This window comes from Vanacampus margaritifer, chromosome 2 (genome assembly GCF_051991255.1).
Source record: "Vanacampus margaritifer isolate UIUO_Vmar chromosome 2, RoL_Vmar_1.0, whole genome shotgun sequence".
NCBI lineage: Eukaryota > Metazoa > Chordata > Actinopteri > Syngnathiformes > Syngnathidae > Vanacampus > Vanacampus margaritifer.
This window is the reverse complement of record NC_135433.1, coordinates 4,491,928-4,508,640: the sequence shown is the minus strand read 5'-3', so window position 1 is coordinate 4,508,640 and position 16,713 is coordinate 4,491,928. Positions and strand designations below refer to the sequence as shown.

General features: G+C 41.4%; 3 protein-coding genes across 5 annotated transcripts; 1 reads left to right on the top strand and 2 right to left on the bottom strand.

Moving 5' to 3' along the window:
• Positions 1–410: 410 nt before the first annotated feature.
• On the bottom strand, positions 411–2,915 carry LOC144043506 (uncharacterized). Its single transcript, XM_077557210.1, has 4 exons — positions 2,550–2,915; positions 2,317–2,463; positions 2,115–2,236; positions 411–1,219 (listed from the first exon to the last, which is right to left on the bottom strand). The coding sequence occupies exons 1-4, from the start codon at positions 2,806–2,808 to the stop codon at positions 440–442; spliced, it is 1,308 nt and encodes a 435-aa protein (XP_077413336.1). The 5' UTR covers positions 2,809–2,915; the 3' UTR covers positions 411–439.
• A 64-nt stretch (positions 2,916–2,979) lies between these two features.
• Positions 2,980–10,078, top strand: LOC144043504 (glutamate-rich protein 6). Of its 3 annotated transcripts, none has more exons than XM_077557207.1 (13): positions 2,980–3,135; positions 3,734–3,933; positions 4,569–4,646; positions 4,817–4,878; positions 4,973–5,074; positions 6,071–6,157; positions 6,254–6,444; positions 6,517–6,563; positions 6,641–6,805; positions 6,876–6,954; positions 7,028–7,186; positions 7,295–7,514; positions 9,790–10,078. In XM_077557207.1, exons 3-13 carry the CDS (start codon positions 4,628–4,630, stop codon positions 10,045–10,047), a joined length of 1,389 nt encoding a protein of 462 aa, XP_077413333.1. In that variant the 5' UTR covers positions 2,980–3,135; positions 3,734–3,933; positions 4,569–4,627; the 3' UTR covers positions 10,048–10,078. The 3 variants fall into 3 exon arrangements, with proteins under 3 accessions (XP_077413333.1, XP_077413334.1, XP_077413335.1); XM_077557208.1 differs by having other exon boundaries at positions 2,993–3,125; XM_077557209.1 differs by lacking the exons at positions 2,980–3,135; positions 3,734–3,933 and adding an exon at positions 4,143–4,306.
• selenot1a (selenoprotein T, 1a) lies at positions 10,070–15,757 on the bottom strand. The gene is made up of 6 exons (XM_077557211.1): positions 15,553–15,757; positions 14,675–14,785; positions 13,197–13,323; positions 13,001–13,088; positions 11,235–11,401; positions 10,070–11,159 (listed from the first exon to the last, which is right to left on the bottom strand). Exons 1-5 carry the CDS (start codon positions 15,690–15,692, stop codon positions 11,277–11,279), a joined length of 591 nt encoding a protein of 196 aa, XP_077413337.1. The 5' UTR covers positions 15,693–15,757; the 3' UTR covers positions 10,070–11,159; positions 11,235–11,276.
• Positions 15,758–16,713: the final 956 nt, after the last annotated feature.

Genomic DNA, 16,713 nt, shown 5'->3' with positions numbered 1-16,713 from the left:
ATCAATAATTCAGTACCATGCCATCTTTCCAAACATTTAGTATATTGAAATGAAACCCAAAAAATCTTTTTTTTTTAATAACCATGGCAACTTGCCAAAGTACTTTGTTTACTCAAAACCAAAATGACACGGGGACTGATTTTCCATATGAATTCAATGTGCTCCAATTTCATTGAATATTAGCATTACAGTATAAAACATCAACTTAGGTTCAACAAAAAAAAACAATTACCTCATGGTTAGGAGTTGGGAACTGTATACTATTCATAATATATATTCTCATTTTGCACTTCAAATATGATACATAAAAGCAATTATGAATGCCTTACAAACAAATAAATTCAATACATTTTGAAGTTCGGCAGCAACCATGACATTTGCTACAAAAGAGAATGATAATGAGACAGAGCTCGTTTTGAATAATTTATTTGAGCCATTTTCACTGATTGGCATACATTGCAGCAAGTAATTCCTCGTAGGTGATATAGTGCATTAGCTCGGGGGGAAACGGGTACAATGGATTGTAAGGCATCGGGGTCGTGTCCGTATCTGGTGCTGCAGTTGTGGCCGGTGCTGCGGTGGCTGGTGGTTGCTCTACGGGGACAGAAGTAGGAAAATGGGGAAATTTGGAGTGGGCTGCTGGTTTAGGATTGCTTTGGTCCGGTTTCCCAGCTCGTGGCTGATGTCCTGGGAGGGGCCAGAGGGAGGGGTTGAAATATGGGTACTGGGCCATCGCATGAGGAACCTGGTACGGCCGAGGCAGACTTTGCATGTAGGGCATACGTGGCATGACGGGGTAGTGGGACATAAAAGGGTTCTGGGGTGCTTGCGGCTCAAAATTGTACAAGGGGTCATGAGGCACTGGGGGCTTGTGAAGCCCAGGATGGGAGACTGGACTTTGGGACATAGGTGGCCACTTGCGGACGAAGGGCCACTTGGGAGGAGGCACGGAATGAGGAGATTGGGTCCTGGGGTCACTTGGGGTCCTGGGGCCCAAGAGGGGAGGTTGGGCCTGGCTATGGGGCTCAAGTGGTGACCAAATGTTCAATGGGGAAACTGGGGGCCTCATGGGGATATGTCGAACATCAGGCCCCTTGGTGGCAATTGGAGCAGATTGGGGTGGGCTGGTTACCTTCGGGGCATCAGTTGCCGTTTGTTTGGTGCACATGAGGATGACTGGAACTCCATGCCAATACATTGGAAGCGCATAATTTTCAGCCTTAAGGGAAATAAGAAAGATTTACACTTTTGCATCACTAAGTAGACTACAAAATAGTATTACAGGCAGCCAAACCAAGAAAAAAAAATGCATTTAACAACTTTAGTTTTAGGTTAGATTTTAACCATATTACAAAAATTAAACTGCAGATTAGAGACAGTCCAGGTTTTAGAACGTTTTTTCATACTTTTGTAGGAAATTTATAACTTAATCACAGTTTATCCCCTCAAATAAATAATTATCCAAGTGACTATTCACATAACTTAAAAGAAAAAAAAAAGACTACTCATAAAATTTTAATCTAGAAAATGTGACCCAGCAATGATTTAAATCAAACCATTCTCTCAAAATTACAATGAGAAGTCTCAGTCACTTTTGTTACAAAAATAATAATTTAAATACAAAAAAAAGCCAACTATTGTTTCAACTTTAATCTCAACATTTTTTTTTTACTCAAACTATATTTCCTCATTAAATTAAACCTACTTTAAAAAATGACACAAAAAAACCCTACTATACTAACTTCCCCCTTAGAAAATACTTCTCATACAATTACAACTAAAAAGTTACTCATGATCATTCCGACAAAATGTATCTAATTGAGAAAACCTTTTTGTTCACAAATACATAATTGTCAAAATTAAAACTCATTGGAAAATACAAGTTACTCTAATTTGTTTAAACTAATTACAATGTGTTTGCATAAATCTTAACCAACCTCTAATGTATATATTTACACCTTATGTACAACTCCCTCAAAATTTGAAACTTTTTCCTCAAATATAAAACGACTATTAAACACGATAACTTTCTAGCCGTGAAAACGTGCTTCCCACTAGGCGTGCCCCAATTCTCATTTGTATGTATACATTGTGACCTCATTAGTGCGCATTACCTGGTTAAGCATGTAACAACCACCATAGGGAACATACATGAGGAATCCAAAGGGATTTCGATGCATGGTGTAGCCACAGTTTAAGGGAACAAGGGGCAGAGGCAATGGAGGTGCATTGGGTGCTGAAAAAAAAAAAAGTAGGAAAAAAATTAACTCAAATGATATGACAAGTTTTTCCTTTCTTTCGCCAAAGCTTGACAACCTTGCTGCACCATCATGTGGCCAAGCCCTGGTCTCTTCACACTGAGCTTCATGTGGTTATCTCCACACTGCAGAGAAGTCATGCGTCTCCATGAGGACTCCTGCGTTGAGGGTTGTTGAAGTGGCACAGGGTTTATCCCCCAGCCTCCTAAACACAATTTTACATTAAAAAAAAACACATTTGAGTCAAGCTAGAAAATGTGCCTATTTAAAAAAACTAAATCATTTTCCTACCAGCAGAATCAGCTTGATAAGCGTCTTCATCCTCCACTGAAGAGTTTGCCTTCTGGGCTTCTTCATCCAGCACTGGAGGATCCCATTGAGGAACTTTGCCAAACACAATCTTACCCCGCCGGAATCCTTCCGGGACGTACTTTCTTCGGTCTGCCTTCTTTAGACGATAACAGTCGACCGTGTGCTCCAACAAACACACTAAAATAAGCACTGTTGCAACCTGGCTAAATGTAGCACGTGCGCTGCTGTCTTTGAGCATCTCGTAGCTATGTGCGTTAAACTCGTGCAAAGGACAGACTGCGCCATTTTAGCGCTACTTTTTGAGTTGAGCCCCACTTCCTGGTAGCGTGACGAACGGCGGCTGCAACGACCAATCAGAAGCCACAGTAGGCGGGGTTAATTGATTATGTGAAGATTGGCTGCACCTGGCAGGACACAGAGTTAATGAAGGCGGGGTTTGTAACAATAAATATGAAATTATAACATGAATAATTATATAGATATACAGTATACATTACAGTAAAATTAAAGTCGTCCGAATAATACATCAAGTACAGTGAGGAGGAATCGACGAAGGTACAGCAACGTTAGTATTTGATCTTCGTTACTTCGCCCATTGAACGTCCATCAGTGAGCCTAGGGAGGTCGTGTCAAATTAAATTGACAAGATGTTCGTTATAGTTACTGCAGTTTTAACTATTGGCTCTAATGTTACATATTAACATAGACGTCCCTATCAAAATTACGCGTCCGACTTATGTTTTGTTTTTTTACCATTCTGACATCATACTCGCGTTGTAATTGCTTTCATTTTGACGTACAGCTCTACACCACAGTTCTTTCTCGCAAAATTATTATTGTTTATCACTGTCCCGACTTTATTCAACCTGCCGAAAGTAAACTACGTATGATAACATTCATTTGTAGTACACGCAAAATGCAAGGAAAAAATGTCCCAAAGTGGCGTGATTCAGATGCAAATTGAGCCAGTTAGTTTGCCCATTGCCGCCATCTGCTGGAGAGACGGTGTGTAACACCATGAATCTGAAGTGAAGCTATTGCTCCCAAAAGAGATTGTGACGTTTTCAGGTTAATAAACTAAAGCACGAATTCAGCGCTATACAGTGTTTCAATCATTTGCCATTCTTGCTCAGTAAAAGGTGATGTTATTTTTCTCTCTCCAGGTTTCAACTCCTAAATGTGTCTCAAGGTCTTTCTCCATGACAACAGAGCAAAGTTCCCCTGCTGCTGTGCTGCCACCACATGGCAAGCTTAGTTAGTTCATCTATTTTTTTCCATAATATCATTTGATTTTGAGTGGGGAATTGAGGTTCTGGGTTCGAAACTCGACTGTGGCCTTTCCGTTTGGAATTTGCGTTTTCAGGTAACTTCCTTCCACATCCGCAAACCTGCATGCGATGTATGTGATTGTGAATGATTTGTCTATATGTGGCCAAGTCAGGTGGGTACCTCTCTTACCTCTCACCCCTAAGCCAACTCATCCTAAAAAAAAATCAGATGGATGGATAGTTGAATAGGATATTGCTGCTTGAAATCAGGTTAGCTTGAAAGCTAATGAAGTCAAATGATTAACTCAGATTAGCTACTAATTAACATCCCTCTCCATTGGACTACATAGTATCGTATCAGACTGAGGTTGCTATGGTTACACATAACAGCCACATGTAGTTCATCTCCATGGTAACTGACAACAATGGAGGGTATGAAGTATTATTGCATGTATTCCTGGAATGAGGGTGAGTATACTTGGACTTTGTATGTCTGCACAATATTTTGTCTTTTTTGTTATGCACGTTATGTTTCACTTTATAATCATAATCAAAAATGTCTTGCAACTTGCTTAGCATGACTGTTGAATTTGCTATTTGAGTGTGGCTGTGGCGTGCATGGATTTGAACTTTGCTGTCTTAATTACGACCACTGCGCTACTATGAGATTCAAACCCAGAACGTCTTATCGCGCTGTTTAAAAATCATCTTGTGCAAAATGCATCTCCAGGATAGAAACTTTGCACGAGACGCGAGAGCGGAGTGGAGAAGAAGAGAAAACTGAAAACGATGAGGTCCAGCGTTTCCAGTAAGTCTTCTCCAACAAGTGAATCTTTCTTTAAGAAGATCCAAATACATCAACAATGGATGTAAAAAGTCTACACACCCCTGTTCAATTGCCATTTTTTTGTGGTATTAAAAAGAAGTAAATCATTCCAAAACGTTTTCTACTACTGAAATGAATATGTTTGCCCTTAGAAAATGCAGTTGCAAAATTAGAACATGATATCTGCGAGCTCCTCCGTGACCTGAACAACTATGTAAGTACAAACCTGGCAGGCAGGATATGACTGCCTGCTGATCAAATGTGGTTTGGCTGACGTGATTGATCAGGTGACATGATGCTCTCCTCAGGCTTTCTGTGACCCGCCCACAAACTGCATTCGAGCTGGAGTCCTGAGCTACCACCGCGAGTCTGACAACCCCCGACTTGCCATCACAGCCTCACATTTAGAGGTATGTGTTCAATCACTGGCGAGCTCTTTTTTAGAATAGACCTGTGGGCTACTCATGTTGTCCTTGAGCTTAACTGGTACCCACTGGCGATTTATTTTATTTTATTTTTTTTTAAACACACTAATCAGAGCAAAAAGGTTTGCAGTGTCATTTGGCTCCCTTGCTCCTCCTTGCCAAGAAGAAAAAAGTTAATTTCAAAGAACGCCTCATTTACTCAATTGCATATTACAAAAAAAAAAAAATAAATACACCTTAAGCCTAACTTTTCAGATTTATGGGCAGGTTTTACACAACAAATTCCCATTTATTTTTTAGATAATTTTAACACAAACATACCAAATAATAAAATAATCGTCAGGTTTATGTATTACTATTAATAAAGTATAATTATTATTATTATTATTTTTTTTAATGTTTTGGGGATGTCTGCATTTAGTTTCATCCCATCCATCCATCCATCCACCCATCCATTTTACTAACCGCGTGTCCTCACAACCGGGTTTCACTTTTATTAGTATTAATAAAGTATAATAATTATATATTTTTTTAATTTTTGAGGGGGGGGATGTCTGCTTTCAGTTTCATCCCAAAAAACATAAAAATGTAAATAAATAAAAAATGGGGGGGAAATGGGCATACGTGTTTTTCACATACAGTATATGCTATTTATATTTATTATTTATGTGTATAGGTAACCTGATTATTACGCACTTCAAACAATATACTTCATGTGTTGTAATAAATACTCTCATTATTATTATTAGAGTAATTATACTAAATACATTAATCTGAGGATTGTGCATTTCAAATAAATAGGCTTTGCTAGACTAATGAATATGTATCGTATAAGGTTTATTTAGTAGGTTTGTGTTAAAATTACCTCAAAAAATTAAGTAAATGTTTTTTTTTTCTTCACATAAATCTCAAGTTAGGCTTAAATATTCCTGTGAGTGTTCATTTCTCCTTTAACATTCTTTTCCCTGTATGTGTTGCTAGCCTCCATTTGAGCACCCGGGAAAGTGCGAATACTGCCACAGGAATGCCAAGCCCGTGCTGGAAGTGAGATGGGAGGACGAGCTGGCGGTGAGATAGCGCGGATGTGGGATGCGGATGTTTGTTTTTGTTTACTGTACGCTCCGCCGGCCGCAGCTCACGACCGACCGTGCGTCTCCCCCTCAGGCGGTGCCGGGCTATTGCTGCACCCAGCGCCGGAAGCTCTGCATGGCCCTGGTGAGGAAGCGACCTTCGGTGGCGGCCGAAATTGAGGACAGGCGGGAAGGCAAGCCGTCCAGCGACCTGGCGGAGGCACTGCTCAGCGGCAGAGATAAAAAGAACGCCCAAAATTTTAGTGACCTTTCACGTGGACTGATGTAGGAATTTAGACCTCAACAAAAAAAGCATGTTAACCATGTGAGTCTAACACAAGTAATGTGTCGTGTCAGGGAACTGACGGGGTTAAAGAGAGACGACTCGCAACAGGCAGAACCCAGTAAGTGGACAGACATTTCAGACATTTTGTCCCGGGATGTGTTGTTGACCCAGGATTGTGGTCTGGTCGCCTCGCAGCCCCAGAAGCAAAAATCCTCAGCTTCCGTCTGGCCGCTTCGGCGGAAGAGGGCGGCTGGACGCTCAAGAATGTCGGCGAGAATGTCGTGCAACTGAAAAAGGAGGAGGCCAGAGAGTCCGTTTGCGACCACAAGCCGCCTCTTTTTGGAATATGTCACCAGAAGGGGAGAAAAACAGCACGCACATGCTCGCTCTCTGACTCGCTCTCATACTTTCTCGTCTCTGTGTTGACAGGACGGAGAATTTCAACAGAAATTTTACATGGACGGCAGGCCCTTCCTTAACCTCTTTCCCGATGGCACTGCTCAGCTCTAGTACGCACCTCGGCACAACAATACCTTCTCCCGAGTATATGCAATCACACCTGCGCCTTCTCGTTACCGACAGTTACCCGGGAGACCTCTTGGCTCTCGTCTTTGTGGTCACCAAAGAGAAGCAAAGGGTTTGCCTCGTGTACGACAACAACCTGCCGCCCCCCCGAGCCATCCGAGCCATCTTCCAGAGTAACGGCAGGGCAACGTGTTACCACAGCAACGGAAACATATGGTAAACAGATGGTAAAAAGAAATTCATCCGTTTTGTTTTGTTTGCTCGAACCCTGAGCGACATCGAAATACGGACAAGCCATTTATGCGGATTGTCCGCCTGCTTTAGGTTGAGTCTAAACGGCTGCGGTGGCCAGTGTTTGGACGAGACGGGCGCCAGGGTCCGTCGCTGGAGCTGGAAAACGCTCCCACCCTCTCACCTGCCTCCTCTCTTCTTGTCCCTCAACAAGCACATCGGGGTGCGCGTCCTGGGAAAGGATCAAATTTTCGTCTCCTTCCTGGCTAACGGTCAACAGGCACGCTGTAGTGTGGGTAGCTGCAGCGCTCAGGTAACTCCAAAGTATTCTCTAAAGTTAGGATTTGGGAGGGCACCGTAAGCTTGTTACACCTTGCGAAAGTATTTGCCCCCTAGACATTTTTTTTTTTTACCTTTTGCCACTTTTCACAGCTCATCTAGCGTAATTGGTATGGGTGGGAATCTATGAATGTCTCATTATTCGATTCCGATTTTTGGGCCTGCGATTCGATTCAGAATCGATTTTCGATCAGAACGATTTTTGATTCAAAATGATTTGATTGACAATGATTTTTGCTTCAATCTATAGATGTGCAAGGAATTGTAATGATCTACTCCAGTCTGATTCGCTAATGCTAATTAGCGCGCTACTCGCAGCACTTTTATTACTCAGAAGAACGGCTCCACGCTGGAAAAAAAACAACTTTTATTGGAATAACTTGATAGTGAATTTTTCCTTCTACTCTCTAATGTGGCTACAACTTAACAGTGTATCAGATGGCGTGGAACCACACTGCCCCTAAGTGGCCAAACCGGGTACAACATGAACAGCGCTCCCAATAAAGGCACACACAAACAAAGGGAAGACAGTATAAAATAATTTAAATAAAATCGATTTTGGTACATTTAAAATTGATTCTGAATCGTACTAAATGAGAATCGATTTTTTGGCACACCCCTAGTAATTGGCTGCATCTCTGATCACTAAGTGCGATTGTTTGGGCTAAAAGTTGAGAAGATGCTCAATTTCCATATGATTGATCCAACAGTGCTCCACGAAATGTTTAAAGCAACACTAATGAACTTTCAGCTTACATTGATTATGGCGGCGCCATGTAGACAAAAGTGGTATCGTTATGCCTGAAGGAAGACCACATTTCCCATGAGGACAAGCGCATTGCGTCGTTTTGGAGCTCACCCCAGCGAGTGAAATCCGGGCCAATGTTGATCCTTGACTGTCCCTTTTTCTTTATTGCCTCCTCAGACAAACTTTTCAGTTTTTCAGCTTCGGCCAGGAAAGCAGTAATTGTGTCAACATTCAAATTGACTTCCGTCTTTGTAAACGAATGGGGAAAGAGGGAAGTGACGTATGCCATAAAGCAGTCGGTACATTTGTCGTTTTTTGTGTGGCAGTGTTCCTACCATCCTCCTCAAAATTGCTTATTGCCAGTAAAAATTATACAGACCCCTTCAGGATATGGCAAATGTACCATTCAACAAATTTTAAGTCAAGGTTTCATCAGAAGTTATGAAAATGTTTTATTCTGGTTAAAAAGTTCTTTAGTGCTACTTGCTAAATCCTAATCCTTTCTTTAAACTTCTCAACAACTTTATCCTGGAACTGGTGCGTTCCTTGGTCTTCATGATGCCGTTGGCTCATTACTATTCTTTGAACAGACCATCACAGACCAGGTGAATTTATAAAGAGACTAAATTACGCTCTGGTGGACTTTATCATCATGTTATTTAGGTCAACATTGAATCATTCAGAAATGATCAGGGAACTTCTAGAGTCAGTTGGCTGCACTGAGAGAAAAGGGGGTGAACAACAACATACCCTACTTTTCAGTTATTTTGTAGTGGGAAAAAAAATACTGTATAAATTTAGTTACACTTCACAATTGTGTCCCACTTGTTGATCAAAAAAATAAATAAACACATTTTACATCTTTTTTTGAGGCCTGAAATGTGGCAAAACAAAAAAAATCGAAATAGGGAGGGTGAACATTTTCGCAAGGCACTATATGTACAAGTTAATTGAATTGAATGGACCTCACATTTTTGGAATGTGGGAATAAGCCGCAGTATACAAAAGCATGCCAAGTCCAAAATCAAGCTAGTATTTGCAGTTACAAATCAGGTGAGATTAATTCAGGGTTTGAACTCCTGCCATGCTCAACGTGTGATGATTCGTGTCAAGTGGCAAAATTGGTGTTTGGGACTACTGTACTTGTTTTGTGGCTACAAAGGGGAGCTAGCTAATCATTTTGTGGCTATCTGGCGTATTTTAAAGCATTCAAAAAATGATCTAATAAAACCTCACAGGAAGTGAACCAAAAAAAAAGCTGTGAATATAAAATAAACATTTGTTGAAATCTTTCCATAAATTTAGTATTATGGCCCTCATGGGACTACAAAAATGGATATGAAAAAAAAAAAAGCTTCTACACCCATTCTAAGTGCTCCGAACCTTTCGCAAAATGGATTCTCCGGCGCACACTTTGAAACAAACGTCTCCGAGGTGCGTTTAATGGACATGTAAAAATAGCCACCGCTCCATTAAAGCGCAATGCGTGCCTTCCCCGCAGTGTAAATGCACACGAGAGAAGCCTACCAGCGGACCCATGCTGCTGAAGGACGAGCTGTTCGTGCTGGCCGCTCGGGTGAAGATCCACCTGTGCATCCAGCACCTCAACTGGAGTCTGCTGACGCCGCTGCACCAGAAGAGCACGCCGGCCCACAGCATCCGCGTCTTTGGCAAAAAGCTGCTGGAGGTCAGCACCAACGTCCTGATGAGCCAGCACGAACGCGCCTTCATCAGGGGCTGCCTTCAGGACTGCCTCTAAATATGGACGAAGACAACGCCGCTTCGTAGATCACAAGAGGTTTTTATTCTTTGTATCAACTCATTCCAAGTTATGCAAATATAAAAATTACTCACAAATCATAGCAAAAAATCTCCCAATGTTAGTTTGACGACAGCGTGACGAGTAGCTTTTCTGCAGGGCCGGAGCTACTTTGACAACAATAAACTTTTAGTCATTTTACAAGGGTGCCCAGGGAGTCACTGCGCACTTAACAGTTTTAAGACAAATGATATATGAATATTGAATTTTTTTTAATGAAGACAGAATGCAGGAAGTCCATATATATATATATACTCAATATTTCAAAATTTAACTCTAGCTATAAAGATGAGGTGGATCCACGGAGAAAATGAGAGTTTGTGTCCCCTAATTCCAGCAACGTAAGCAAAACGGGGAATTGGCACTCAAGTGCAGGAATGCCGGACACGTCAACCCCTCCAGCAGCAGACGACTCACTCTGGAACCTCCAGCAGGAACAGCTAACGCCTCATAATGTACGAGTTGATAAAAAGTCATCAGAATTTCAAAGATAGATAGCTAACTCGACGATTTTAATGCATAACACAATAAAAATGGGGATTGATATTTACTTGGGGAAAAAAATAGTAATGTTTAATGCACACAGAAATTCTAAGTAAATTTTACAAGGAGTTTTAACTAGAATTTCTGATGCGAAAAAACTTTACTAGATTTTTTTTCCCCAAGTAAATATCAATCCCCATTTTTTTCAGTGCAGGTACTATATATTAAAAAAAATAAGACAATATAAGTGCACAGTGACTTTCCGTACATTTGTCTCAGTCATACGTTTTATTAAAGACTTCGTCATATGCAACCATTTAATCTCATAATTTGACTTCTGCTTTGATAAGATGCGAGTGAATAATACAAGAGAATGACCGACTGGCTGGCAGGCCGGCCGTGTCGCCATCAAGCCCACTCTGGTGTCGGGGGCGGGTCATCTGTAAGGGGCGTGCCGACGATGATGTAGGGGGGAGGGGCATCCAGTCTGCGCTAGCAGTGGTCCTGCCTTCAGCGCAGACCTTCATAAACATCACGTCACAGCCCTGCGAGAGAGGCCCACCTCGAACCTGGAGGGGAGGAGGGAAGGCAACGGCTTAAGACAGGCCAGAACCACAAACGGTTGAAAATGGCGGCGTCCTTACATGGAGGGGCTTTTGGCTGCAGCCGCACAGTGGGGAGCGCCGTTACGAGTGGTGGAGGGGCTTTGTGTTCATGTGAACGTTCATCTTCATTTCGTTGTCCAGGATCTGTACCAGCTGCTGCATGGAGGGCAGGTGGCCCGACTCCAGTTTGGACCATACTGGCACATCTACACACACACACACACAAGAGCTACATATGTACTGGATCTACGGCTGCAGTTATCAATTCTAACAATGATCCCATCGATGAACACAATCAGATAAAATGATAATATCAACAATATGTGCATGCGAGGTATTGTTCTTCCACACGATAATATCTGTGAGCATGTGTGGCTTTAACAGTGGGGCCTGACCTGGTGAGTGACATGGGAGCCAGATTAGTGGCTAGCTGTTAGCCAGTCTGCGTGTTAAAATTTCTGCCTGTAGCAGCTCGTCTATAAAGGGGAGCTTATTACAATTTATTTCAGTATAATTTCTTCTAGGGATGGGCGAGTACCGATACCAGGTATCGGTATCTGTGCTGATACCAGCCTTATTTTATACCCCTTAGATCAGTGGTCCTCAACCCTGATCCTCAGGGACCGTTATCCAGCCTGTTTTCCATGTCTCCCACAGCCAACACAGGTGGAGATTGTTATCAGCCTTCTCCAGAGATTGCTGATTAGCTGATGATATGTATCACCTGTGTTGGCTGTGGGAGGCATGGAAAACAAGCTGGATACCGGTCCCTGAGGACCAGGGTTGGGGACCTCTGCCTTAGATGACTGCAGTGGACATGATATATTTGTGTGTCTAAACCAAGAAAACGCATAATTTGGATGATGTCAACACTTCTGGTTCATCATTGGATCCTAGCTAACCAATAACAATGGCAAGTTGATTTGCATGATGTTCATGTTAAAAATGTTACATATAAACTTGCTAAGTTTACAACACATTACAGCCTTATTATCCTGGCGTCCACTATAACACAAAAAAACATGAGATATCCCCCCAAAAATTATATGTTATTATGTGTAAAAAAAAAAGAAAAAAAGTCATAATTAGCACCCCAAAAAAATTTGCTAAGTAGAAAAAATGTGGGTCTGAAGGGGTTAACCGTATCGGTACTTATCGGCTGCCCTCTAGTGGCTGTTTTACAATCAGGAACCAGAAATTAGAGGAATAGAAAATTCCCGTTAATTTCAAGCGGTTTTAAGGAAAAATACTATATTGGGATTTATGGGTCTTTCTTTAAAAATTACTGGTCTTTTTTTTTTGTTGGGGGGGGGTAATTGTATGCACGCGTGGCAACGGTATATGGTATCGGTGACTACTCGAGTTGAGTATCGGTATTGGTGTGAAAAAAAGTGGTATCGAACATCCCCAATTTCTTCAATAAAGCGATTGAAATTGCACCTGCAGCATGTTCTAATTAGTGATGCTAGGCCATATTAAATTGGACAAACCAACATCTTGTGTTGGCCATCGTAGCAAATAGACCTACTTTTCTGTCTTGTTTGCTCGCTTTCCTCTCATTTCTACATGGAATGGTGTGTTGAGTCTACAGTAATTGCATGTGGAAAAAACATTTTAAGATGACATTTTGCGTACACTTTTTTTTTTTTTGCAATTAAATCACTCGATTGAATAAATCGGACGGAAGATTTTTGAGCGTCATGCTGCCTTGATCAAACATGGATGCCCCTCCTATGAGACAACACTGCACCCCCCCCGCACAAACCAGCTTTGACACGAGTCTAAAAAAAAAAAAAGGTACTCACCATTTAATGTGATTTCAAAAGCACCCGTGGACATCAACTGGTTTTCAATCATGTTGCTGAGGAAGAACACCATCATGCACGCGTAGATCTGAAATGTCAAAATACAACTGGATTGTAGATGACAATTTGACAACCTTCCTCTTGCAGGTATATCAAGTAACCATAAGAGCGGACTTCAGCCCCAACAATAACGTACCTTATTTCCCTGGCCCCACTCCCAGACCCCCGGCGCTTGTACGCCGAACAGAGCGAATGGATCCTTGCCAATAATGATCATCCCGATCACCAGCAGTTTGAAGACAGACAGGAAGGAAGCGATGTGCCTGAGGGAAGGACAACATGCTATTTAAAATCAGCCAAGTCTTTAACTCTCTTCATGCTACGTTGTTGCATGTGAGGCATATCTCGTTTGATAATACTTTGGCCTGAAGGCACATGGATAGTATAATCACATCTAGATAGCTGTTCCCGTTTATTTTGGATCCCCATAAGATGACTTAAGCCCGACAGCGACGCTTTTTGGGGAGCTTTCATGATTATATTGTTAGCTTTTTTTCCTAGCAAGTAAGGGAGTCAAAATTAGTGTGTTTATTTTGAGTTAATTTAAAGTTCCTTTAATGCTACTAATTAACGATCTACCCTTACCTGGTAAGCCTCTACTGGGGGAATTACAGTTGCAAAATTATTTGATTGACAATGATTTTTGCTTCAATTTATAGATGTTCAAGGAATCGTAATGATCTACTCCAGTCTGACTCGCTAATGCTAATTAGTGCGCTACTCGCGGCACTTTTATTACTTAAAAGAACGGCTCCACGCTGAAAAAAAACAACAACTTTTATTGGAATAACTTGATCGTGACTTCTTCCTTCTACTCTCTAATGTGGCTACAACTTAACAGTGTATCGGACTGCGTGGAACCACACTGCCCCTAAGTGGCCAAATCGGGTACAACATGAACAGCGCTCCCAATAAAGGCACACACAAACAAAGGGAAGACAGTATAAAATTATTTAAATAAAATTGATTTTGGGACATTTAAAATCGATTCTGAATCGTACTAAATGAATTTTTTGTTTTTTTTTGGCACACCCCTATACAGTAGTATAAAAACCCTGCCTGTAAAATTCATCAAAAAGTTTTTGGCATCCACAGTTATGCCAAGCAACAATTTTATTCTTTGGGGGGGGGGGGGGGGGGTCAAAATGTGGAAAAAGGCCAAAATCTGGTCCTGGGACTGATTGCGTTTGACTTTCTTGATTATTTTAGGTCATTAGTGTGTTTATTAACAACTCAACTGTTGGAGACCCTTGGGTGTCATTAACACCACATTGACCACAAACCCCTGGGACCACGCTACAAAAACAGTACAGCCAGTCACTTGCTTACCATGGGCTCAAACTGGTTCATTTCCGCAAGCAATCAAGCATCAAAAATGCACTTCACCTCATCATTCTTGTGATCATTTGACTAAAAGCATGTCAGACAAGTTATTTGACACAGACCAATTTGAAACATCGTCTCCTTTAACTCACGTGTTCACACTAAAGCAGCTTTCATGAGAATTTCCTCAACAGACAATAATCCGGCTGGTCTTTACAGATCGTTTTAACAAAGGCAATCAGTTTACAAATCGCCCGTGACTTCAGATAATCTCTTCAAATAATCTCCTACCGATAGGCGGGGACGGGAAGGTAGTTCTCCCCCTCGATGCGGATGTCCGGGTACCGCTGGTACAAGGCCTGCGTGTACTCCTCAAACACCCGCTTGTACCCTCAGGAGATGCTGCAAGGGACACAAATGTGGTTTGACAAACTGTAAACAAGTGCAGTCACTCATTTTTCAGGCTCCAGCATAATCTTTAACCTGCAACTCTCACAGACATAACTTCTCTGGAGATCATTTGTTGACACTTTTCAAACTAGCTACCATTCAAATATGGGATTTGGAACTCTTTTATCTCGTCTCACTAAGTAATTTGCCTGTTTTTCCGATCAGTGTTGATCAACCGTCATTGTGCTTAGGCACAAGTATTTATTTTTATTTTTATATACGCAAACAGTTGCATTTATAGTATTGTTTACTTATATACTTTCCGTTGCTGTACTTTTTAAAATTATAATTCCATATATTTTAAAGAAAATATAAGGTCAATTCTAGTGTTTTTCATCAGTGGTTGAGGTCGTACTTACTGCTTTTCATTTGCTTGTTCTATTTATGCTATATTTATGACTTCACTACTGCGCTAGGGTAGATTAGTGACGTGCAATACGTAGACATTCGTTTTACGTCGCGACACCGTCGTAAATGGAGGTGCCTCCGGTAAACACTTTACACGGGCCCCAACGAGAACTGACAAGAAGTACATAAATTACTCGCCCTAAATTAGAACGTTCTAATGAAGACATAAATATTTGCTCAATTATTTACGAGTGTCACTCGAAGGTTAACATTTTAAATAGACGCTAGGGCGCGCGTGCTTACGAACGGTTAGCCTTAGCTTCCGTCGTTGGGCTAGCTCGCGATGACTCGCCACATTTCGTCTCGCTTACCAAATCTGGAACTTGAGCAAGGGCCCCGCGGCGAACTGCATTTTCATCTTCTTCACGCCGTTCATGTCCCCGCACGCGGCGAGGCACAGCGACAACACCCCGAGGGCGAGGAAGGAGAAGCGAAGCCACTTCATCGCCATTTCTTTTCCGGGTGGATCCCCCCCGCTCGACCGAAACCGAGTGAGTGACACACAGCTGAATCGGATGAGTTCGTTGGTGTTATTGGTCCCTTGTCTTCTTCTCCAGCTATTCACTAACGTTAATCTGTTGCCTCTCACCTGTAGCGCCACCTACAGTTTTGGTTCTCATACGGAGGCGTGTTGAAGGATGTAAAAAAGCTGCGAGTGAAGATGACGAAAGAAATCTTAGTATTTATTTAAGACTGGGTTATGTTGGTAGGGACGACTATTGGTAAACGGAATATGAATCTTTTTTTTTTTAATCCAAGGGACCGTGAACGCCCCTCGTGCCCGTATGCGAGACTGATTGGTGGAGAACAAGGAAGCGAGCCGAATGAAGCATTTTGGCCGCTTAAGATACGCGGCAGCGTTTTTTTTCTGCCAATATTATCATTTGTTTATGTCCCTTGAGAGATTATAAATAAAAATGTAAACATCCACTTCAAGAGCTACCTGGGAAGTGCCACATTATTCCAAGTCATACACAGAGTGGGATACATAATTTATCCAGTCCTGCTAAAAGTATGCATTGAGCCATGTACTGTTACAGTAAAATAAAAGTGATTTATGTCAGTGTATTTAACAAAACTTCATTAACTTCGTTTTACTTGCCAGATGTTAAGTCTTTTGCTTATTGTACAATATAATGTAATAACTTTCTTAAAATGTAACAAAATTTGCACTTAAAATGTAATGAAACTCAATAATGCAACCATTCACCAAAAATGCAATAAAAAACCCGATTTAGGAATAACATTTGTGCAAATTATGCCTCGTTATTGGGAATTGATTCAATTTTCGGGTGGGTCTTAAACTTGACATATAGTGTAATATGTGCATTTATACAATATGTTTTGAGAAACTGTTATAATCATTCACAGCAAAAAATGTAACATTAACATTTTGACGTTAAATGTTTGATTTCTATCCCAACATGTATTTGAGTAACTCTAATTTAAATGGAGATCAGTGTCGGAGCTAT

Excerpts from the sequence above, each read along its gene's own strand:
- LOC144043506 (XM_077557210.1), bottom strand. The coding sequence starts at position 2,808 with ATGCTCAAAGACAGCAGCGCACGTGCTACATTTAGCCAGGTTGCAACA. Across the intron at positions 2,237-2,316 it reads CCACATGATGGTGCAGCAAG|CACCCAATGCACCTCCATTG; the intron begins GTTGTCAAGCTT and ends TTTTTTTTTCAG. Across the intron at positions 1,220-2,114 it reads GTTGTTACATGCTTAACCAG|GCTGAAAATTATGCGCTTCC; the intron begins GTAATGCGCACT and ends ATTTCCCTTAAG.
- LOC144043504 (XM_077557207.1), top strand. Across the intron at positions 4,879-4,972 it reads TCCGTGACCTGAACAACTAT|GCTTTCTGTGACCCGCCCAC; the intron begins GTAAGTACAAAC and ends TGCTCTCCTCAG. Across the intron at positions 6,564-6,640 it reads CTCGCAACAGGCAGAACCCA|CCCCAGAAGCAAAAATCCTC; the intron begins GTAAGTGGACAG and ends GTCGCCTCGCAG.